General features: G+C 44.9%; 1 protein-coding gene across 1 annotated transcript; it reads right to left on the bottom strand.

The window, feature by feature from the left end:
- Positions 1-15,064: 15,064 nt before the first annotated feature.
- On the bottom strand, positions 15,065-23,818 carry GABARAPL1 (GABA type A receptor associated protein like 1). The gene is made up of 4 exons (XM_047066156.1): positions 23,474-23,818; positions 18,406-18,484; positions 17,263-17,381; positions 15,065-16,388 (listed from the first exon to the last, which is right to left on the bottom strand). Exons 1-4 carry the CDS (start codon positions 23,561-23,563, stop codon positions 16,323-16,325), a joined length of 354 nt encoding a protein of 117 aa, XP_046922112.1. The 5' UTR covers positions 23,564-23,818; the 3' UTR covers positions 15,065-16,322.
- Between the last annotated feature and the right edge of the window lie 1,223 nt (positions 23,819-25,041).

Below are 25,041 nucleotides of genomic sequence, written 5' to 3'. Positions count from 1 at the left end.
TATCCTTTTGTCAGATCAGATTCTCGCCACTGTAATGACAGGAAAGGTCACTATAATCACATGTTCAGACTGGAATATCCCCCTAAGTTAGATCCCAAATGGACTGACTCTGTCTTATCTCACCAAATTTCAATTCATCACTGTATTTGTTAAACTAACATTGTATGCTAGATTATTTCGGTTCTAGGCTAGGATGTTTCCAGTTCTGTGGTATTTGCTCCACAAATATAAATCATTAGGTCAATTAATTGTTCTCTTTTTTTTCATATATACTGCTTATTTAATAGGCATATCTATCAAATTTTAGATTTTTCTTTTTTTAATAGAATCTTTTTAAGTTTATTTATTCTTGAGCGAGAGAGCATGCACAGTGGGGGAGGGGCAGAGAAAGAGAGGGAGACACAGAATCTGAAGCAGGCCCCAGGCTCTGAGCTGTCAGCACAGAGGCAGATGTGGGGCTTGAACCGGTGAACTGTGGAGATCTTGACCGGAGTGGAAGTCGGATGCTTAACTGACTGAGGCACCAGGCACCCCTCAAATTTCTTTCTCATTGAGCTTCAAGTGAAATTATCTGCTTAGGTTAAATTCAAGAGTGTCAACTCTTTTTTTTTTTTTTCTTTTTTTAATGTTTATTTTTGAGACAGAGACAGAGCATGAAGGGGGGAGGGTCAGAGAAAGAAGGAGACACAGAATCCGAAACAGGCTCCAGGCTCTGAGCTGTCAGAACAGAGCCCGATGCAGGGCTCGAACCCATGAACCGTGAGATAATGACCTGAGCCAAAGTCGGACGCTTAACCGACTGAGCCACCAGGCACCCAAGAGTGTCAACTCTTACTATTTACTTCTCAATTCATAGATAGAAAATTTTACAAGAGGGAATTCCTTCTAAAGAGATGCTGTTACTTTTTAATAAATATTTACTGCTTGGTTAATGGCATAATAACACTTCATACATAAAAATTAAATAGTCAAGTGGCAAAATGTATGAATGAAAGACGTGATCTCTGTCTTCATGGAGACTATATTCTTCCAAACAAAAGAAATTACAAAATTTAAGTAAAAAGGCAAATTTAAAAAAAAATACAAGTTCCAAATAGTGTCATAAATGAAATAAAAAAGGGGCTTGGGATTCAGAGCAGCAGTGGAGGGAACAATCACTAATTGGGTGATCAGAGATTGCAGCATTTAAGCTAAGACAAAGTGTAAGAATGAGCAGGACATACAGAGAGCTGAGGGGCAATTTAGCAAACCATACCAGCATGTGAAGAGCCCTGAGGCAGGAAATTGCTTAGCATAGTTCCAGAAACAGATGCAAGACCAGTGTGGTTCAAGATGAATTAGTGAGAGGCAATTGACATACAATGCATGTGGTTAGAGAGATAAGCAGAGGGCTACTCTTGTATATATGCAATCTCTTTAGATCTGGACATTATAAACGTTACTTAGGTATATATTTTATGGCTTCAGAGGATTTTTTTTATTAAAAAAATTTTTTTACATTTATTTATTTTTTGAGAGACATAGAGAGACAGAGCACAAGTTGGGGAGGGGCAGAGAGAGAAGGAGACACAGAATCAGCAGCAGGCTCCAGGCTCTGAGCTGGCAGCCTAGAGCCCGATGCGGAGCTCGAACTCACAAACCGTGAGATCATGACCTGAGCCGAAGTCGGATGCCCAACCGACTGAGCCACCCAGGTGCCCCTTTATGTTTTAATTTTTATTTTGCTTCCCTTTTTTCTTGCTTTCTTTCTTTTTTTTTTTTTTTTTTTTTACAAAAACACTGGATATATTTTAATTACTGAGAGCTCTTTTACAGGTTTCTTTTTTTAAAAAATATAATTTATTGTCAAATTGGCTCACATACAGTGTGTAAAGTGTGCTCTTGGTTTCGGGGGTAGATTCCCGTGGTTCGTCACTTACATACAACACCCAGTGCTCCCATTTCCCCCTCCCCCCCCATAAACCCTCAGTTTGTTATCTGTATTTAAGAGTCTCTTAGGGTTTGCCTCCCTCTCTCTCTGTTTGTAACTGTTTTTTTACCCTTCCCTTCCCCCCATGGTCTTCTGGTAAGTTTCTTAAGCTCCACATAGGAGTGAAAACATATGTTATCTGTCTTTCTCTTGACTACGGAAAGAGCCGTTTATTATTATTATTTTTTTTTCTATTTTAAGGCAATACCAAGATGCGGTTTTGGTCCTCGTATCCTTATACAGAAGCCTAATCTCTAAACAAAGGAGTAGAGCACATTTGGGAAAAAGATGCTGAAAATGTTTATTTCTTTTTCTTTTCCCTTCTTTCTCTGTCTCACCCTCTGCTAGCCACCTTAGCCTAAGGGTGTTCTTCATTATTAACCTCTAAGCCTGCATAGGTGGAAGAAATGAGAGCAAAATCAGTTTGGGAAACATTTCCGAGAATTTATCACTGGTACCTGCTTTTTGAATTGCCACAATAGGCCACGAATAAAACTTCGCCTCTTACAGAGGGAAATATTTTCAGAGGTGCAAAAGTCAGAGAGGAAACAAAGCATTTTAATTTTTATAAATCTTTGGTCTTCCGCTTTTTTTTCCTACCTTTTAAGATCTTAAACAAAACAAATGAGGGAACAGATTTATGTTACATTGTTTCCTCTTATCTATACTTCTATTTCCTTCAGCAACTGAGTTCTTAGATATACATCACTGTTAATTTTTTCCAGAAGGAACGTTTCCATGCGTTTGAGATAAGAATGTTAGCATTTATCTAGATTCTGAAAGAGACACCAGAATTGGAATAGCAATTAAAAAGGTGTAATGCATCTCCCCTTTAGGAAAATATTTTTTTTTAAAAAAAGAAAGTTGACAGTAAATAAACAAGATGATCTCTCATATTTCTTACGATGCTCATATATGATTATGTGGTCTTTGGTTACAGATAGGCAACACACTCTTTTATTAGTGACAAATGGGAAAATGATAGCTACCACCTTTGGCTTCTGACCGACGGCCTTGAGTTACTAAGTGGATCTGGCCCGCCACCTTGTGGCCACAAGTGTAATAAACATAATTGTTTCAGAAACGTGGCCCCCTTAGCTCTGACAGAGCTGGGGCACAGGGATGCCTTGCAATTTAGTCCCTCAGTCTTCCAGTCAGATGAAAATAGCATCAAAGGCACTGCTGACAGAAGAGGGGTGGCTTATTTCCTTAAATATTTGCAAGAAGCGTCAGGCTATATACTCCCTACTTGTCTGTAGCAGAAATCGAATTCACCGACTAGGGTTGTCTTAGGGTCTGCAGCGCAGTAAGACTTGATGGAGAAGGAAGTGTGGATCTGGCAAGAATTATCCCATGTCTGCCACACAGAAGGAAAAATTAAGCAAATTCAAGAGAGACGATCCTCGTTCCAGACCTGATACGGATGTGTTGTTCAACAACAGCAACCAAATGAATTGTTCACAACCCTGGTTACACACAGATCCCTTGAAGGGATGGTAAAAAGTAAAGATGCTTAGGCCCTTCCCCTGTCCTTCCCAGGAGTGACACTGAAGTGGGACCCGGGTATTAGTGGTTTTTAAAAACTCCTCATTTATGTGCAGCCAGGAATGAACATACCGTATCCCTTCACCCCATTCGGTAGGATGGATGGTGATTTTACTTAAACGTGGTAACAAAGCCCCAGGTTATTTTGCTCAGTGATGCACAAACAAATCCCCCTACGTGACGGCAGATTACAACACTCCAATAGTATCTAAGTTTTAAAAGATGATTAGGAGGGGTGCCTGGGTGGCTAGGTCGGTTGAGCACCCGACTCTTGATTTTGGCTCAGGTCATGATCTCATGGTTTGGGAGATCGAGCTCCGTGTTGGGATTCTCTCTCTCTGCTCCTCCCCCCTCTCAACATAAAGATATAAAAAATAATATTAAAAGACTAAGAGAAACCTAAAATAGAAATTTTAAAAATTCCCTTGGACAGGCTCCAATAAATCTGATCTAAAAAAAAAAAATAACAAAAAAACAAAAAAACATCCCAAATGAGTCTCCTGGTCTTCATTTTCCTTTTAGGGTCTAGATACATTACTACACTAATTGTGAATTCCTCTCATACTCTGGCAAGGATGACACTTTACCTAGTGTTTCTCGAGATTCCAACTGCATACATAAAACCTGGCTTAAAATGCAGTTTTCGGTATTTGCCCCTCAGAAAGTCACACTAGTAAGTTTGGAGTAATGAGCAGTAATCTCCCAATTCAACACGTAACCCAGACAAATCTGATGCAGGTAGTTTCATGCATCTCAGAGAAGCATTGTTTAGCCATATTGCAACTTGCTAATTCACGGAGGGTTGGGCGTGTGCTTTATGTAAGGGATGGTCTCATATTTGATTTCTGCTACGGTAGTTTCCAAAGTGTGGTCCTTGCACCGGTTGCATCAGCATCCTCTGGGAACTTCTTACAGAAATGCAAATTCTAGCCCCTCTCTAGACTTACGGAATCAGAAACTCTGATGGGGCCCCCAAGAGTATTTTAACGAGCCTTCTAGGTGATTCTGATGCACTCTTAAACTTGAGAACCACTAGTCAAACCATTCCATCCTCCTTGATGACTTTTTGGTGTAGCTTCTCCTTAGAATTTTTTTTCTCATCCTCCTAACACATCTTTAGGAAGGAAGCATGCCCTATGCCTATATATCAATAAAAGGGAAAATGCACGGTATTTGAAAATACAAGCTCTGGATGGGAATCCCTCCTCTTGTCAATTACTAGGACTAAAACCATGCATAAATCGTTTTACTCTCTTGAGATGTCCCCATTAGACATTAGAAACTAAGTGGATCCGTCCTGCCACCTTGTGGTCGGAAGTGTAATTAACATCGCTTGAAGCGACTCCTAATTGATAGATGACAAAACAGAGACACAGAAGATTCAGAAAGGTGAGCATGCTTGCCTGTCCCAGACCCATGGGACACAAACCCTTTGACAGTGTTTCCTTATCTGCAAAATGTGGAATGTGGACTCCGTGAGTTTGTTGCAAGGGTTAAATAAGGCCCCGGGATTGTAAAAGATTTGTCAAAGGCGAACATTATGTGTGTGTTTATTATCAGCGGAGAAAAATCAATAGCTAAATAAAGAGAGGGCGAAGCCAGAGACTCTATCCAGGTGAGTCGGTGATTTGATGGCTCAGGACTCCGGCATCGCAGGGGGCCCGGAGTGGAACAGGTGCAGCTCTGCCAAAGGGGGAGGGTAGAGACCCTGCCCAGACAGGAGCACAGAGACGTTCCTGTCTTTTGCCGGGAAGGGCCTAGAACAACCGATAGTTACAAAGAACGGCCTTCGATTTTCAGATGAGCCTTGCTCACGAGAATCTTGCAGCTATTTTCAGGAGCTTTGCAAAAAAAAAAAAAAAAAAAAAAAAAATCTCTGCCTGCTGCTCTCTCTGCTGAATGTCATGCTCTACCAAAGCAGAGGAGTGCTAAGACAGTAGACAGGCCGGCCCTGCCTGCGGGACGTGTGACATCTGTGTCCCCTGGGACTGCGGTTGAGTGGATTGGCTCCCGGCGAGACATGCTTGCAGATGTGGCTCAGCAGAAAACGCCAAGCGTCTTCTCTAAGAGGAAATGCAGATCAGCACAAACTTCTGCCTTCGCTACTGCAGACGCTACTTTTGTTTTTCCTTTTTCCTCCTGTTGGGTGTTCCCCGATATACGTCTCTTGCCAAATAACTGCATTTTTAATGTTAGGCTTCAAGCAGAAGACGATGCATAAAAACTGATGATAGAACCCGGGTTACTATTTCGACTGTTCACGTTTGTTCCAGGGACAGGGTATGAAGAACAAGAGGGATCAGGGTAGCTACTTCTGTATCCTGTAAGGAAACATTGTCTCTCTCTCGATAATCTAACTAGGTCTGCTTCTCTGGGGAACCTTGGCTACTATACAGGGACACATACTCTAGATAAATCTTCAGAAGGTCTTGACGTCGTGGGACCCTTGGTGAGTTTGAGGAACTAAAGCCACGGAAGCTACAGCATAGGCTGCGAGGGGCAGAGTGACATGAGCTGGAGCTGGAGTGAGAAGCAAGGAGGAAGTAAGGAGGAAGTAACTTACCGAGGTACCCTTGGTTCTGGTTGGCTTTGAAGATGTAATTTTGCTTCCAAGGAAGCCTCACCCGCTAGCTGGAGAATTCTGCGATGTGTATTTAATATTGAGGATATGAAAAAAGCCCAATCTGCTTCAGCCTGTATTGCTGAAGTCTGCCACCATTCCAGATACAACAAAAAGGCACTCCGAGCCAGGTACTGAGATCCAAAGATGAATTCAACCTAATCCGGGTCTTAAGGAGGGAGAGGAGCCATTAAAGAAAAAGTGACAGGATTCGGGGAACGTTAGTTATAGAATTGTGTGATTCTGAGAGGCAGGCATCATTAGTTCTGATTTTCCAATGAGGAAATTGAAATTCACAGAGGTTAAAGTCACTAGCATATTTCTGCAGATTTGCAGGTAGGGCAGGAAAATCTAATCTTTATTTTGCATGGCCGTGTTCCTAAGACACCTGTCACTAGGGAAGAAGAGGAAATGGATTCTGGGGGACCACAGCTGTCTCGGCCACATCTCTCAAAACTCAACTCTTGGGGCACCTGGGTGGCTCAGTGGGTTAAGCGTCCGATTCCTGGTTTCGGTTCAGGTCATGATCTCGAACCCCTGCGTAGAGCTCAGCGCCAACAATGTAGGGCTACTTTGGATCCTGCCTCCCTCTCCCTCGGCCTTTCTCTCTCTCTCTCTCTCTCAAAATAAATAAACACTATTTAAAAAAAAAACAAAACTCAACTCTTAAGATTATATATACTTTTAAAATTCTTTCAAACTTAAGATTCTTTCTAACACTTTACTCTTTAGTTACTTGTGCTAGTCCCTGTGGTAGGTTTAAATATATAGTTGCATTTTAAAAAAATTACACAGGGGCGCCTGGGTGGCTCAGTCGGTTGAGCGTCCAACTTTGGCTCAGGTCATGATCTCGGGGTCCGTGAGTTCCATCCAGCCCCGCGTGGGACTCTGTGCTGGCAGAGAGCCTGGAGCCTGTTTCAGATTCTGTGTCTCCCTCTCTCTCTGACCCTCCCCCATTCATGCTCTGTCTCTCTCTGTCTCAAAAATAAATAAACATTAAAAAGGATTTTTTTTAAATAAAAAAATTACACAAATATGCACACAAAGTATAAATGACTTTCCAAAACAGGTTGGAAATTATTAACACAGGGAACACTGAAATCACTTAACCTCTGTCTCAAATTCCTTATAAACAAAAGAAAGGATCAAGACAAAGATTCAAAGTACTAATCTCGGGGCGCCTGGGTGGCTCAGTCGGTTGAGCGGCCGACTTCGGCTCAGGTCATGATCTCACGGTCCGTGAGTTCGAGCCCCGCGTCGGGCTCTGTGCTGACAGCTCAGAGCCTGGAGCCTGTTTCAGATTCTGTGTCTCCCTCTCTCTCTGACCCTCCCCTGTTCATGCTGTCTCTCTCTGTCTCAAAAATAAATAAACGTTAAAAAAAATTAAAAAAAAACAAAGTACTAATCTTAATACCTACCCACCACTAAGCCCATGGCTTTTTTAGTCAAGGTGGAAAAAAAGAAAGTGGGGTATTAACTTTATGTTCATGAAAATAACTCAATCTTTATTATGCTACTAATAAAATGGACTCTGGGAATTTAAGAATGTTAATGCTTTTTTATTCCTATGTAGTTATTAAACACATTCATTAATTCTTAATTACATCACAATGATACATTTTAAATTTGTCTTATAGTATGTCTCCCATATAATTTTACTGAAAATCATGTCATTAATGAGATAAAAGGATTCCTAGTTGCTTGGTTAAGCAATTAATGCCAGAAGTGTCTACATTAAATGGAACAGCTCAGATGCTTTAAGAGTTAATAGGTAAATCTTCATTTTCTTGGTATAAGCATCCATATGCTTATGTATTCATTCCTTCATTTAACAATCATTAACTCCTAGTCGGTTGTTGGTTACCAGGTACAAAAGCCAAGTACAAAGGTATGATTCCAGCCCTTGAGGGACTAAAAATACAATCTGGGAAGCAAGATATGTTTAAAACAAAATACATGCAAAACTAATACAATAAAATGTATGGATGTTTTAACAAGAGTACAGCAATAGAGGATACAGTAACTGCACCAAGAATCACAGTGGAGGACACCCGGGTGGCTTAGCCCGTTGAGGGTCTGACTTCGGTTCAGATCACGATCTCAGAGTTCTTTGAGTTCGAGTCCCGCATCAGGCTCGCTACTGTCTGCCCAGAGCCTGCTTTGGATCGTTTGGGCCCCACGCTCTCTGCCCCTCCCCTACTTGTGGTGCTCTCTCTCAAAAATAAACAAACCTTAAAAAAAAATAATTATGTTGCCAAATTTTCCAAGAGAATGTTGAAGGTAGTACTAGGAGCTGGTTCAGAGAGGAGTATACATTGTGTTTTCTTCAATAGTGATGAAATTTTGAGCCAGGCAGATGGTCACCTAGGATAAAGACTGAATTTTCCAATTCCATTTGCAAGTAGGTGTGACCGGGCTGCTAAGCTACTGGGCTCTAGCCAGTAGAATTTCGTGGATCATCCTTAATATCTTCAGGGAACCTTCCTTGATAAGCTGACCTGTATGTTACGGCCTCTTCTGGATATTAACTTCCACCCGATTGCAGAGATGTTGCCTTTGACTTTAATGATGAGTAGCACACCCAACTGATAAGGAACAGAGGGTTTAGGAAAGCCTGGGCCTCAGGAGACAGCACCAGTATCCCAAACCTGGACTTTTTTCACACGAGAATGGAAGGAATATCTTGTTCACGCCACTGTTAGTTTAGTTTTAGGATTACTTGGCCTTGTACCTAATCTACTCTTCACATAGGTACTACTCCTGGACAGAGCTCAGGAGGCAGATAGGACAGGAGGAATGTAAGGAGAGAGCCTGAGGTGTAAAATTACCTGGTGTGTTTGTAAAAATGCAAGCAGAAACAATTCAGTTATAGGACAGGGGACCATCACAGATAGAAACTGAAATGCTTTATAGCTTCAGTCTTTAATCTGATCAAACTTCACATGAAATTACTAATAGGCTCTAATCTGCTTTGACCATGGTGAGAACCCGTACATGAGATTTGCAATTAGACCTGAGTTTGAATCTAGCTATATAGCTCCACATTAGCTATTGGATCTTGGAAAAATTAACCTTTATTCTTCCTGTCGGGCAGTCCAGTTGAATTAAAATATTCACCCTAGAGTTTTCTTTCCAAGATTCAGTGGGAAAACGTGAAGTATGTGGCACTGTGATTCATGCATAATTACTGGCTGCTAAAGGTTTGTTCTCTTTCCCTCCTCCTCTCCTTCAACTCTCCTTCTTGGTCACTTACATTTAAGAAGTGTGGGTGCTGCAGGGACGTTCCATTTGGGGATTATAAAGTTAACCAAAAGAAAACGAAGACAAAAGACACGTCACGTGCCATCCCCCCCGGAACTAGTTGTGCGGGGCAGTGGGTCGCACTCGGAAGGGAGGAAGCGCTTCTGGTGCACCCCACAGCACTTCCGGCTGCCAGACCCGGGAGCCGAGGGCCTCCTTGGAAGACCGACGTTTAAAATTCTGCGTTGGGTGGCCCAAAAACTAATGAATGGGAGTTTGTTAACTTGTGTAGACCGTGATGGATTTTTGTCTGGACATTTCATAATTGTGTAGCAAAAAAATAAATATTCATACACACACACACACACACACACACACACACATAATGATATTGGTTCCAGCCTGATAAAGCTGAAAAATGGTCTAGCTATTCTGTCCCATGTCTCGATTTTAGTGGCTACCGAGGAGAAGGAGACCAACATTACTGAGGATAAATGGTCAGTATCACCAACAAATAAAACAATGAAAACCTACACTGTTCTCCCAGCTAGCCTGCTATTGTCACTTTCAATGAAACTTACTCCTCATAGGCAATAATGCCACTGAATGGTTTGCCAAGGATTGAGCAGTCACCACAACCTAAGATCCAATTGTTACTCTGAGAGGAAAGGGAATCAGAATTTCATTTGAACAGGAGACAAAGTGGCCTGTGTCACAGAGCTAGTGAAGTGACAGCAGGGAGACTGGAGCCCTATTTCCTGCCTCGAGATCCAGTAAGCTCCGAGGGGTTCCCAGAGTTCCCCGAGGGGCCCTTTTCTAATCTGCGCTTTTGGGGATAATTCAGTTCTTAATAGAATTACCTAGTCCTTGAACCGAAACCCTCTGTCCTATCAGAGCCTTTCGCTATTTTTGAGCACAAACTATGTCAGGCACGGTTCTGACCGGTCTGTGTAAATCAGCGAACGACACGAAGTTTCTGCCTTTGTGGAACTTACTCTCTGGTGAGAAGACTCGAGAAGGCGTGAGAAGGTGATCCGTGGTAAGCGGAAAAGACAAGTGTGGTAGGAACGAGTGGGAAAGCAGTGAGCGGGTGCCGGTTGAAACACCGAAGAGGGTGTGCAGGGTGGTTCTGAGATGCAGCAAAGCAACGACTTGGGAGGGCGGTAGCCAAGCCGGCACCTAAAAGAGGGCTTCTTGTTACTCTTGGTCTTTAAATACCAAGCAAGAGGCAATCAGCGCGCTTTCTCTGAACGATGTGAGGGAACTTTGAACCTACTCGGAAGTGCAAAAATAAGCAAATGCATTTCATCCCTCCGCCCAAGAGCTCAACATCACTTTATGCAAGTTTTAGGTGCTTAAGTACCTCTCTACCAAAATCCTAAAGGTCCAAAACGAACAGCCTTACCATGTCAAAAAGAGAACTGTCAAAACAAACGGTCCAACACATCGTTGGACATACACCAGAACGACTGAGGCCTTTCGTTAGCCACTGTTGAAATATATGCACACCTACACGATGGCATATTGAAATGTCACCTACTGCTAGCGGGGATCACCTCCTGCTACTTCGAACTATGAAAAGAATCTGCACGTCTATATTTATAAAGTACCTGAGGCCCGTAGTGTAAGAATAATCATTTTATTTTTTTTTTTAATTTTTTTTTCAACGTTTATTTTATTTTTGGGACAGAGAGAGACAGAGCATGAACGGGGGAGGGTCAGTGAGAGAGGGAGACACAGAATCGGAAGCAGGCTCCAGGCTCTGAGCTGTCAGCACAGAGCCCGACGCGGGGCTCGAACTCACGGACCGCGAGATCGTGACCTGGCTGAAGTCGGGCGCTTAACCGACTGCGCCACCCAGGCGCCCCTAAGAATAATCATTTTAAAAGGTGGGCAAAAAAAAAAAAAAAAAAAAATGGTCCTGGGACCTAACAGGGTAATTAGGCTGACAGGAACCACAGTCTCTCACAGCTTTTGAGACAGGGACGCCTATGTTTGTGTTTCTGGGGTTTGGGTTTGTTTTTTTTTTTTTTTTGGAGCATGTATCCAAAGAGCTGAGAAAGTTCCAGAGCGCTGAGTCAGCCGCAAGGGAGCGTGCCACAGGCTACAGGTGACCAAACTGCAGACCTAACACAGTAATCTCCAGGTAAGACAGCAAGGCGGGTGAGGAGGTGGGTAGCACACAAGGGCTAGGCACAGCTGAGTTACTCAGGGTTACACTGAAGTGACAACCCGGGGCTCAGAGCCACCCGAGGCCAGTTTCGGAAAACAATTTGTGGTTTTATGCAGGAGAAGGGGGATAAAAAAAAAAAAAAAAAGGAAGGCTTGGAGCCTGCGCAGAACTGTCAGAGTAATAAATATTCAAAAGAAAACACGAATAGCATATTAAGTTTCATAGCGTCGAGGCGCCTGGGTGGCTCAGTTGGTTGAGCCTCCGGTTGCGGCTCAGGTCCTGATCTCGCGGTTCGCGTGTTCGAGCCCCACCCTGGGCTCTCTGCTGTTAGCTCCAAGCCCACTTCAGATCCTCTGTCTCCCTCTCTCTCTGCCCCTCCCCCACTCGCACTCTCTCTCCCGCTCTCAAAAATAAACACTAAAAAAATAAATTTTATTGAAAAACAAAAATAAGTTTCGCCAACACTGGATGGAATCAACTGCTCGGCTGGTTTATTTTCCAGAAGTGAAGAATCTGTTCACTACAGCAAAGGGAAAAAAAAAAAACAATTCTGCCCTACGGGGGGGGGGGGGGGAATGCTATGAAGCAGTGCAGTCTGCCACTCAGAAGTGGTGTTTTTTGTTTTTCTAGTTGCTACCCACACAGGGTAAGAGCCGTACTGGGTCATGCTGTACCTGGATGGCACAGACATTATCTGGTGACGGGGGGAATAAACCTCCATTTTTTTTTCTTTTCTTTTTTTTTTTTACTTTGTATAAGGAGAATTGACTGTATATTTTGTCCACTGGGAAACCTGCAACAGTGAAGTAAGAAACCATTAATAAATCAGGACGATGCACGTAAATCAGGGCTATCCTTGCGAAACCCACGGCGCGGCTCACCGGACATGCTAGGATTTGAGATCTTCCAAAACACAGGGCAAAAGCAAAGGACTCCCTCGTCTCTGATGCTAACGCCATCCTGGTCTCCAAGGGAAGAATGGGCTTTTTGACACACCATTCAACCTTGGTCTCCAGAAAAAAAGCATCAGGGTAAGTCAATCTTACCTGGGACAGGAGGCCAAGGGTAATGAGAAGACATTTCCTGAACTGTTTTCAGTTCAAGACCGACAGGACAGCCTGAGGGGCCCAGAGCAGCTTTAAAGCTTTGCTGGCAGGGAAACACTGGAGGCACCTTGAGAGATACTCTTCGGGAAACAGCATCACACCCAATCACGGCACTGCAACGCCTCTGAACCTAGCTACGATTCAACTTTACGGAACTATAAAATCAGAGAGTTGGTCCAAAATGGTATGTAATGGGGGCGCCTGGGTGGCTCAGTCAGTTAAGCGTCCGATTTCAGCTCAGGTCACGATCTCGCGGTTCAGGAGTTCGAGCCCCGCGTCGGGCTCTGTGCTGACAGCTCGGAGCTCGGAGCCTGGAGCCTGTTTCGGATTTTGTGTCTCCCTCTCTCTCTGACCCTCGCCTGCTTGCACTCTGTGTCTCTCAAAAATAAACATTAAAAAAAAATTTTTTTTTAATGGTATGTAATGGCCCAAATATCTTCCACCAGGCATATCCAGGTAAACAGACTGAACTAAAAGGCCACCTCCGGAAGAACCTCCAAACTTAACTACTACTTTGGTTTAGCAATGGCCCGAGTCTCCTGCAGTACAGGAACTATTCCCAATGGACTATTCCCAATGGGTATGGGGAACTGGGGTCTGACACGTATTTCCTTGCTTTTAAGCATTCACCTTAGGGGCGCCTGGGTGGCTCAGTCGGTTAAGTGTCTGACTTTGGCTCAGGTCATGATCTCACGGTTTGTTCCAGCACCTCGTCAGGCTCTGTGCTGACAGCACGAGTTCTGCTTCTCTCTCTCTCCGACCCTCCCTCGCTCATGCTCTATTTCTCTACCTCAAAAATAAACGTTAAAAAAATGTTTTTAAACACTCACCTAATCTCATTCCTAGATAGTGGGTTCAGTCTATTAATTTCAAAATACAGGTTGTGTGTTAAATCAAGTATTAGCTGCCATCTGACTTGATCACAAACACCACCCTGATATTTTTCTGTCAGTAGTGACAGGTGTCCATTTTTAAGGCTCCAATGTCAAAATCAAAATTCCTTAGAGCTTTCCATAATTCCCTACATAACTGTGCTTGCTGGGTTGGCCTTCTTCGTTTCCTGTCAATCCAGACTTAACTTTCTCAATCAATACACCAGGTATGGCTTGGGGGTGGGTGGAATCCTGCCATGGATCTTTTGTAACCACCTACTTCCATTTCCTTTCTGGTGGCTGCAATACAGCCCATAAAAGTCTACAGGTGTAGGGGCGCCTGGGTGGCTCAGTCGGGTACGCATCTGACTTCAGCCCAGGTCACGATCTCACGGTTTGTGAGTTCAAGCCCCGCGTCGGGCTGTGTGCTGACAGCTCAGAGCCTGGAGCCTGCTTGATTCTGGGTTTCCCTCTCTCTCTCTCTGCCCCTCTCCCACTCGGTCGCTGTCTCAAAAATAAATAAACATTAAAAAAATTTTTTTTTAAAGTCAACAGAGGTAGACATGACTTGGAGACAGAGAGAGAATGGGTTTGGTTGGGACTTAGAACAAAACGAGGTACAGAGAGCAAGCCTCTCCATCGGTGTGCCACAGAATCACGAGGGGCTGATTAACAACACAGACGCCTACGCGGAGCTTCTGAGTCAGCGAAATCTGGGACAAGGCCTAGACATCTGCATTTTTAAATTTTTTTTTTTTCAACGTTTATTTATTTTTGGGACAGAGAGAGACAGAGCATGAACGGGGGAGGGGCAGAGAGAGAGGGAGACACAGAATCAGAAACAGGCTCCAGGCTCCGAGCCATTAGCCCAGAGTGTGACGCGGGGCTCGAACTCACGGACTGCGAGATCGTGACCTGGCTGAAGTCGGACGCTTAACCGACTGCGCCACCCAGGCGCCCCGACATCTGCATTTTTAATAAGCACACCCCGACCGCCTCTATTCTCATGCAGGCGGCGTGCCAGCATCAGCTTTGGGAGACACGTAAAGCACTAACACCGCAGTTACCTGCAGGGGAGAAAATCATGCACACGGTCACCGATGCAGCCTGCATCGCTGGCCACCACAACTGCCGTAGAACAGTAACTCACGGTCCCTGGAAAGCTGAGCAAACCTGTCTATGCGTGGCCCTGTGCAAGCACTCATTTTTTTTTTTTAATGTTTTTAACGTTTATTCATTTTGAGAGAGACAGAAAGAGAGAAAGCGAGTGGAGGAGGGGCAGAGAGAGAGCGAAACCCAGAATCTGCAGCAGGCTCCAGGCTCTGAGCTGTCAGCGCAGAGCGTGATGTGGGGCTCGAACCCACGAACCAGGAGATCATGAGTTGAGCAGAAGTCAGAAGCTCAACCGACGGACCCACGCAGGCACCCCTGGGAGCATTCATTTCCAGCACCCGCCCTCACTCAGACTTTCCTGCTCACAGACCACACGCCATCTGTTCTAATACACACTCAATAAAAGCAACATTTCTGAACTCGTGGTTGGTTTTCAAGGTATGCAATTATTTTATTTCCTTGGCCTGACAGCATAAACTTCATTACACAAGAATCTGCAGCTGACAGAACTGATACAGATTTCACCCACAGGAAGGACCCTTTGCATTAGCAGAGATGAACTGAAATGTCATGACTGGGTGCCACTCCTGCTCCCCACCCCCACCCATATAATCCCCAAAGTGAAAATACTCAGAATCAATAGAATCCCCATGAATTACTAAATCATCCCCTCAAACTTTCCTAACTAGCAGCTGCAGTCAATGAAAACCAAAGTAAGGAAGCAGCTGGCCATCACTTAGCATTTCGGTGTGCATGGGACTAAAGGGACAGCAACAAGGGAGCAAGAATCCTGGCTGAGTGGGAGGTGTGGCCCATCGGTCTCACCTCATACCTGCCCCTTCCATCCTAAAGACAACTCTGTCCCCTATACGTGGAGCCAAGTTTGGGAGACGCTGAAGGAGTGGTTCTAGCCCGTAACTGGAAATGGTTGTGGCTCATTAATGTCCAAGGTAGGTATGGGATAAGGGGCACCAGAGAGAGAGCAGGTTAGACAGAGATGCCCAACTTCGTCAATTCCAGTTTAATGCTATTGAAACCATATTCATAACCATAACATCCCTCATGGCTGGCCCCCGTTTTCCAGTGGTGAGAACGTGCATCTAAATGTCTGCCCCATGTCTATCAGCACGCTGTGGGATAACGACTGGGATGGGGGAGGTGTGGAGACGGGAGATCAGGGTCACAATGTTTTAACTACAATGGGTCTCTTTTGGTCCCTAGGAATGACCTACTACCAGAAGTCCTAAAACATCCGCAGCCCCTTTCTCTACCTATCTTGTGCAAGTGTCAAAAATAGAACCTCTGCCCAAAGAGGAGGGAGAGCAGGAAGTCACTGGTGGTCCCCAATCATCTCTGGCCCCAACTTGCCCGCCTCCTGCCTCTTCTGCGAGGTGACACGAAAGTTTATTCCGAAATGTGAAAATTAAATCATCTCCGTTCTTCTATCCAAGCCAAGCCAACAGCTCTGTCCTGACATGCTTTCCCCCTGGGCCGAGGAAGCAGCGAAAAAATATCAATTGGGCATGTGAAAATACGATGACGGTGTGCGTGGTGTAGTGTTTCCAGAGGTCTTCCCCTTCTGTCTCCTCCACCGTGGGAGCCCTCCCTCTCCTTCCCCAAGTCCCACACACGCCCCTCCCCCTACCCCCGAGTCCGCGTGCTCCCATCTGCCGGCTTCCGCCACTCACTTCCCATAGACACTCTCGTCACTGTAGGCCACGTACAGAAAATAGTCTTCCTCGTGGTTGTCCTGAGGGAAGAGACAAGAGGACTGTTGGAAAACATCACATTCGTTACTTAGGATTCTGAGCCTCACACACCCTGGTAAGGGAGGTACGGGAGGCGTCGTCAGACTCCACGAAAAGAAGAATAAATAACAAACAAAAGTGACTGGAATTCGGCTTCTGAGTTCAAAAAAAGCCTTCAGGGAGAGCATCGACACGTAGAAGTATCGGGAGAAGAACACAACCCTTAAGAAAGCTTACTCTAGCCAGGGAAACACAGATACAAAAATATACATACACCAGAATATACGCTAACAGGGAATATATGCTCCGGGATAAAAATGAGATTAAGAGATTGTTGGAGAAGTTGACACAACTCGCTAACTGAGCACAGAAAGGAGGCAGTACCATATGAAATCATTTAAGGAATACAGGTACATAACTGGGTGATACAGCAGGACAAAGTGTTTTTCTACAGGTTTCTCATTAGATTCTGACACTTTACCAATTCAAGCAAACGGAATCACATAAATTGTTCCCTCCAACCGAGTTTGTCTGTTAAGACGAATGAATCGATTTAAAGGCTTGGCCTTAGAATTTTGAATTTCACTTGGAATTTGCAATCAGAAACCATTGCTTGCGGTTTCAATCGAGACAATCCAAGACGACCACACCAGAATAAGGCAAAACTGAGAATTCAACGACAATGAATCTAGTAGGCTGCTCAATCCCTAAAGGACAAGTGACATCGAATCTCCCAGTGCCTTACACCGCTGTGTGTAAGGCGATACAGGTAAGTAACACCTCTTGCCCCACTTCCCGGGTGTGTTATCAGCGGACACTGGAACAAAGGCTAGAAAACAGCAGACTGCACAGTATTGTTGTGACCGGGACGCTTACCTCATACAGCTGGCCCATGGTGGCGCTGGTGGGAGGGATAGTGTTGTTGACAAAGAAGAATAAGGCGTCCTCAGGCCTCAGGTGGATCCTCTTCCGGATTAAGAAGTAGAACTGGCCAACTAGATAAAGGAAGAAGGAAAGAAGGCAATTAGGGAAAATAAGGGATTACGAGAAAGGTAATTCCCAGGGGAAAAAAAAAAAAATTCTGCACTGGTTCCCTTTAAGTACCAGATTTAGATCAAATCTCAGCAGAACCAAATACTGTCCTACAGCTTTAGAAATAGAAAGCGCAACTCGAAGGAGCCTCCATATTCCCTGACAGGTCACAGAGAAGCTTATTCAAAACCCTTCTCCTCTTTACTCAATTCCAGATGCTTTACTTGATTTCAGAAGTAATGTCAGCATCTTCATTCAAAGCCGGAGGACGACTTTCAGGGAATGCTATGTGCATCTAGACCGAAATAGTCTATCATTGTCTAACCGGAATCTGAAACACACTTCTATCCCAGTTGCACCCTATGACAAACCAGTGCTGGGGGAGAGGTCTACTGGACTCCAGTAATCTCAGTATGATCATTCATCCCAAAGTTGGGGTAACAAGTGGGGTTCAATGCTGTACCTTCTATTAAACATACCGAAAAAGTTCTAGAAGGCTGGCAAACGCACCTACAAAATGTTCCCAGTGTTTCCCGGATTCACTGGTTCTTCCATTAAGGATCATTAGGGTGAAGAATTAATACATTCTTTGTAATCCCAGTGTCTACACAACGTATTACCAAAAACCGTAGCTGGAAGAGACCAAGTCTTCAGCTGAGACTCTCTAAAATGTGATCTTCCCTCTGATTTTCCTTTTGGAATAAATGGAATAGCACAAGAACAAAGCTGACTGTAAGTGGTTTAAGTGAGAGGCATCTGGTCTTTGCTTTCAATGTCATGCCTTCTGCTGTGTCCAAATCACACAAGACACGTGACGGGACATGCGTAAGGGAACCAGCAATGACTCCTGTTTGAGTTCCCCAACTATCTGGAGAATCCCACCCGCCTTCTTCAACTCTACCCTCTCTCAACCCCACAATCTCAGGCACGCACGCAGGACCAAAAAGGCCATGGGAAAGGAGCATGTGGAGAGGGAAAAGGCATTACCGGTGAGGTCAGAGGGCACTAGGTACTTCCTCTTGTCCAGATCGGGCACCCTGGCCTTAGGAGCCTTCTCCACAATCACCTGGTGGGGAGGAGAGAAGAAAGAACAGAATCTAGTCTTTTTTCTTCCACATCCTACAGTTCTCCTATTTGAAGTGAGTTTGTCTAGACCCATTAAAACGTTCCCATTTCTTATTCCCCCTTACCTCTTACAAAAACCTATGGGGGCGTGGGCTTCCTCAGTGAGGTTATAGTTCATTTTACTACAGTAAGAAGAGAATAGAGGCACGTGATGGAAAGTAAAGAGAACCTTGATTTTAAGTGATTACACGTTACCTGTCAGGCACAGGATCTATACTTCCTGGTATTTAATAAGAGCAGTGAGAGGACTGCTCATCCCTCAGATGGCCCTGAGTAACTATTAGTTTTATTCTTTCCTATGAATGCCATTTATTCAAGGTATAGGTAATGTGCTTTAAGTGTTATACTTTGTCAAAATTTTCAAGAAGGACTGCCAAAAAACACGTTCGAGGCATGGTTTTATTCTACCAAAGAAGTACTAAATAGTTCTTATAGTAAGACATCCTGTAATAGGAAGTCACTACAATAACCCATTTATCAATATTGATTGTTTATTTTACGGGATTTTTCAACGTCCACATCAAATATTTCTAGAGTACTTCAAATTTTATAAAGATCACATGGTCCTGTAATGAAGAGAAAAAAATGAATATATATAAAAATTAAAGACTCTATGCATAAAATTTTAAATAGAAATTTAAATAATATATTTAAGTTTATGTAATTATAAGAATACATTTACAATTTTTTAATGCTTATTTATTTATTTTGAGAGAGAGAGAGCACACACACGCGGGCTCATGAGCAGGTGAAGGGCAGAGAGAGAGGGAGAGAATCCCAGGGCAGAACCCAACAGGGCCCAATCTCCACGACCTCAAGATCACGACCTGAGCCGCTATCAAGAGTTGGACACCTAACCGACTAAGCCACCCAGGCGCCCCTATTTAGTATTTACATCTGTTGTATGATTTAATTAAAATTACAAACATTTAAAATCTATTGTAGAGCCATCACTTTAGATTTTTACTTTAGAAAATACAATCATTCCTGACTAAAGATATGGCAAGTACGGAAAAGTTCTAGAAGTAGAAGTAACAGAATCCCTAGGAACTGTGTGATCAAAGGTCACTCCTCTCAGCCACAGTATTCCAGTGACTTTTAAAGGAAGAGAACTTTCCAACACCTCTTTTACAGTCGTGGTACTGATACAATAAACTTGAGTAATCCATCAAATATGTGAAGATTTGTTTCTAAATACAAGGATGGACTTAAAGGGAGGGACTTGGTGCCTGAAGCTATTAAATGAAATATTTTTTTTTTTCAACGTTTATTTATTTTTGGGACAGAGAGAGACAGAGCATGAACAGGGGAGGGGCAGAGAGAGAGGGAGACACAGAATCGGAAACAGACTCCAGGCTCCGAGCCATCAGCCCAGAGCCTGACGCGGGGCTCGAACTCACGGACCGCGAGATCGTGACCTGGCTGAAGTCGGACGCTTAACCGACTGCGCCACCCAGGCACCCCTAAATGAAATATTTAATATTAAATGAAATGAATATTTCACATTAAAATAGTGAAAAACACCTGGGTGGCTCAGTCAGTTGAGTGTCTGACTCTTGGTTTTGGCTTGGGTCATGATCTCAAGGCTCATGGGTTCGAGCCCCACATGGGCCTCTGCACTGATGCGGCGGAGCCTACTTGGGATTTTCTTTCTCTCTCTCTCTCTCTCTGTCCTTCCACTGCTGGTACTCTCAAAATTAATAAACTTTTAAAAAAATAGTGAAAAACAGGGGCTCCTGGGTGACTCGGTCGGTTAAGCGTCCAACTTCCGCTCGGGTCATGATCTCACTGCTCGTGAGCTCAAGCCCTGTGTCCGGTTCTGGGCTGACAGCTTAGAGCTTGGAACCTGCTTCGGATTCTGTGACTCCCTCTCTCTCTCTCTGCCCCTCCCCTGCTCATGCTTTCTCTCTGTCTCTCAAAAAATGAATAAATGTTAAAAAAAAATAGTGAAAAACATCATTCTGTGTTTCTGGAGAAAAAGAATCTGGTCGTACCAGAAGGATACAGTTCCACTAAAAAACTTAAAAACAGAAACCGGAGGAAAGAAAAATACATGAATCAGAAATTTTAAAGAAAAAGTAGCAAGAGGTTCAGGGAGAGACCGGTGAAGGCCCAACAATGAGGACAGACAGGAGGCAAGACAAGGCTAAGGAAATCAAAGGGAAAGAGAGGGAGCCTAGCACTGTCTCTCCAAGGAACCCTGAGACCTGTCAGCTCCCATCAGTAAGAAGTGATGGAAAGCACGAGAGCAGAAAAAGAGGACAATAAAATAGACTGCAAATAAGACATCGGGACAGGAGGCTGGGATCTGGAGAGGAAAAAGAGGGGTAATCGCTAAGGCCAGGGCTTACCAGAAAAGATTCTAGGTTTCCAAGAATCCCAACCCTACTCATGGGCCCTGGGCTAGATGCTTTTCCTCTCTGGTTGTCAGTTTCTTTTTTTCTTCTTCTGTGCAACCTGCCTGATATTCCACAGGGCCCTTCACAAATTTTTAAAAACCAGACCATCTGTTCCCGAAGATTTCCTACAATGTTGCAGGTTTTCGATACACTGTAGCTATGAAGATAATTTAAGATCTCCAGAAACCCTGCCCTCTCAAGGCATGAGCACATCTATTCCTTTGGATGGTAGCTAAGAAATAAGGCCGGGCCTTATTTCAGTTATGTGAGCAGTCAGGGTACGTGATTGCTTTGGTAACACCAACGGTTCCGCGAGAAGGGGCTTTAGAAATCACTTACCCTAACCCTCTTTTCTGTAAACAGCAAGATTAAGGCTTCTGCCCAGAACCAGAATCGAATCTCACAACTCAGAAAGCAGAGCTTGTCTTCCTGCATCACAACTGCAGAGACAGTCACAGCCTGGGCACCTAAGGAGCAGCTGGGAGGCCTATAAACTGGTGAAAACCCAACTGGAGGAGCCATGAGATCTGAGTAATGGTTCTAAGAGCTTACAAATTATCACAGAGGTGAAACATTTCACACCAAACAATGAGCTGGAGAAGAACAGGGAGGATTAGTCGAAATATTCTGGGTGAACGCACGTAAATGATTGAAATGGGAAGTGCTCAGTTTGGAAGAAATACATGGGAATTTTAACTGGAGGTAGGAACAGGGCCATTTCAGAGTCTGTCCCTGTCCCTCTTAGGCAGAGCTACTGGAACAGAGCTTTGTAAGAGAGTTCTGAATAAAACGGTAGTCATTTTGCTCCACGGGTTACCTTTCTGGCATCATTAGGACTCTGATTGTGAGGGCCACAATGTTTTTTTTCTTGATTTCCAACACCTAACAGTGCAAGGCACACAGGGCATGCTTGCTTAATTCTGTTGAATAGAACTGTACCAGAAGTTGAGAAACCAGAGATAGAATCTCAGCTTTGCCACACACCAGCCACAGGAAACCTTCGGGAATACTTAATCTCTGGGTGCTTCAGATCTTTCCTCTGTAGAATGCGATCGCAACCGTGTGAGGATTAAGAGAATAAAGTCAGAGCGTGTAACACATTGCCAGGTACAGAGTACATGACCAGTCAATGAGAGTCAGTTGTCATTTGAAAATATTATAAGAGAGTACGATCGCTATGACCACAAAATTGGGGGAAACTTTTAAAGCAGTCATCCAAGGTCCAGGGAGCATAACAAATAATTTGTGAAGGATCCTTTACTGGGTGGGTGACAGGGCTAGCTTCCCCTTTGAGCCAAAAACTCTTGTGTGCAATTCCTGGGGGAATGGAACAGCCCTAATGTCTTGCTTCCTCGTAAGAAAAGGACCGTAAGGGGTTTCTACTGCTGACATAAGGCCCAAGTTGCTTCCAGAAGCTGTAACGCGACGAAAGTTAGGGAAGGTTTGGAGAAGAGTCCCAAAGAGCACCTGCAGGTCAAGAAGGCATATCAGATTATCACAATCACTTTACCTGTACATAGCATGTAATATTTATCCCGATGTCCCTGCCTGAAATTAAAAAGTACAATGCGCCTCCATCTCCCAAACCCAACGGGGGTTGCTTTATCACACTTCAAAGTCTTCTGCCTTGCAATCAGGCTGCGCAGCCCACATTGGAGAAAAACCAGGCAAGTGGCGGGGGAGGGGATGATAGAAAAAACGCCCGGATGCAGAAAGCTACCTCAATGTTTCTTCTTTTCCTCCTCACTGCCTGCGCTAATTTTAGCCACATAAATCAGCTTCCAAAACCGAAAAAAAAAAAAAAAAAGCCAAACAAACAAAAAAACCAGCCTCAGTCCTTCCGCATTGTGTCCAGGTACAATCTGATCGAATAAGCACCGGGTCGAGGCTGGCTGCCCCCACACATGCCCCTGGAGCCAAGAACTATGAGGCAATCGGGCCGTGGCGCAGAGAACGTGACCTTGTTTTCTGGGCCAGGCCTGTCTTGTGGTGCGCACCCCACCCCCCGCCTCTTTCTAATTCTTACGGAATAAAAGGAAGAATCCACTGGCTTCCGAACCTTTCCCTCCCAAACCCAACGTTATAAGGGCCAAAGCCAACTTAAGGGAGAAGCATCTAAGGCCAGAAATCGAGGGGCGCAGACCTCGCTGCATCAAATGATTTCCAGAACGACTTCCCTGCGATCTCAAAGGGAGATGTGTGGTCCCAACCCGATCCTCCTCTCACAAAAGGGCCGCATTTTGAACACATCCCAATCTGAACATCTCTGAATCCTGCTGAGTCACTCAAACGTAGGCTCCGCTCTAAAGATGCGGTCAGCTCTAAAGATGACGGGCCCCGGGGAGATGGGTTTCAAAAGCTCCGCAACCAGGTCCATTCCACCGGCTCTCCTTGCAGTGAAGGGCGTACAGGGCTCAGTAACCGTAGGGGCCACCCTTCTTCTGTGCCTGAGGGCTGCCATCACACTCCCTCGTCCCCACGATCCCCGCTAATCGCCTTCCCCTCCCCCTCCCCGTTCCCATTACACTCACAGGGACCCTGTCCGGATATTTCTTCCGGATCTTTTCTCCTTCCTTTTTCCGATACTCAAAGGGATGGTCCTCCTTATATTGGAACTTCATGATGGACCGCAGTGTTTCCAAGATCCCCGGACGGGGCCTGCCGCCGTCGCTGATGGCTGCGTCCCTCCGGTCGCGCTTCCCTCTGCCCAACTCCGATAGGTATCAGAACTGCCTCAGAAATGTCAGCTCCCGTCGCTGCGCAGCTTGGCAGAGCTTTCGGAAGGGATGTCGGGTCCCCTCGGACGCAGGTAGGGGCCGGCCAGGTAGAGAAATCCCAGCGGTTTTTCCCTAGAGCTGGGAACACAAAAACAACTCGGCAGCGCTTTGGTATTGTGACGTCATGACGTCCCGCCTCCCCGCCCCGCCCCCCGGCGTTCGGACCGCGCGGGGAAGGGGGGGGTGGAGGGAGAAACGCGGCAGATTGCCGGGTGTTCTTTTCAAGCCAGACTCTCCTGAGCAGTTCTTTGCAACCAGGAAAATCCTGTACTTCGAATTCTATTGGGATTGTGACATTAAGAATGGCTTGAAGGGGGAAAAAATGTTCTAGAGATCCCGTTCTTCCCTCTTTGTCGCTGTTTCTTGGTTTGGTCCAAAAACAAACACAGAGGGCAAAAATCCAGCTTTTTCCACCTGATCGGGGATCTGGAGTCCAGGGAAAGGAAGAACGGGGCTCCTGGGTTCCTTTGGCCACTGCAGAAGTGCGCGATCTTGCATGTTGCCCTTTGCGCCTTCAGCTGCTCCGCGGGCTCCGCGATGGCTAGGCTGGCTCCCTCCGACCGTGACCCCTCCTTCACCACGCTGGCGTCATTCATTTTGTTTGGGTCCTTGCCGCAATTTGCTCCTAGAGCAGCGGCATAAACAGAGCATGACTCAGGAATTTGAGGAGATGTATAAGGTGAAGGGCATGAGATGTAATCAAGGTCCAGAGAAGTGATGTCAGTCATGACTGCTAAGGGGCTTCACTCATGTTCCAACATAGAAATGATTCGCTTTCTCCTATTAACTCAGAAGTTGGGCCTGACTTCTGGAAAAGAAAATACGGAGCAAGTCAGGTGATTAACTCAGTATTTCTCAAACACTTCTTTTTTTACTCGGCAAAAATTCACCAGAGGATAGTGCCGCTTGTTAAGCGTCCCTAAGGTGAAAAGAAAGTGCCACCCGAATAGGCAGGTGGAAGACTGGTGGACCAGGTGCCATTGTCGCGCCCCTGTGCCCCTGCCCTTTCCCCACTAAGAATCAAAGGACGGGGGCGGCGGGGGGGGGGGGCGGGGGGGGGGCTTTCCAACCGCCTCTAAGGGCAGTGATTCCAGGGACCTGTATGGGGAGGGCAGCGAAAATGGTGAAAGGTGCAGAAGAGACAGGAAGGGCTGCTTTGCTGTGACCAAGCCCAGGGAGCTCTGAAATATACAAGGGCAGTCCCTGTCGCCTATCTTTTATTAAGGTCTCAGTGTCTTTGGTTTAAAAAACCCCACAAAATAAAGAAATTAAGTTTCATTGTTGAAAAAAGGAAAATGAAGAGCATAGTCTTACTTCTTGGT

The sequence above is a fragment of the Lynx rufus genome, unplaced genomic scaffold (assembly GCF_022079265.1).
Source record: "Lynx rufus isolate CCGP_SWC_20201006 ecotype Redwood Valley unplaced genomic scaffold, mLynRuf1.p SCAF_7, whole genome shotgun sequence".
In the NCBI taxonomy this organism is placed as follows: Eukaryota; Metazoa; Chordata; class Mammalia; order Carnivora; family Felidae; genus Lynx; species Lynx rufus.
The sequence above is the reverse complement of the archived record's forward strand: the minus strand, read 5'-3'. Positions and strand labels throughout refer to the sequence as shown.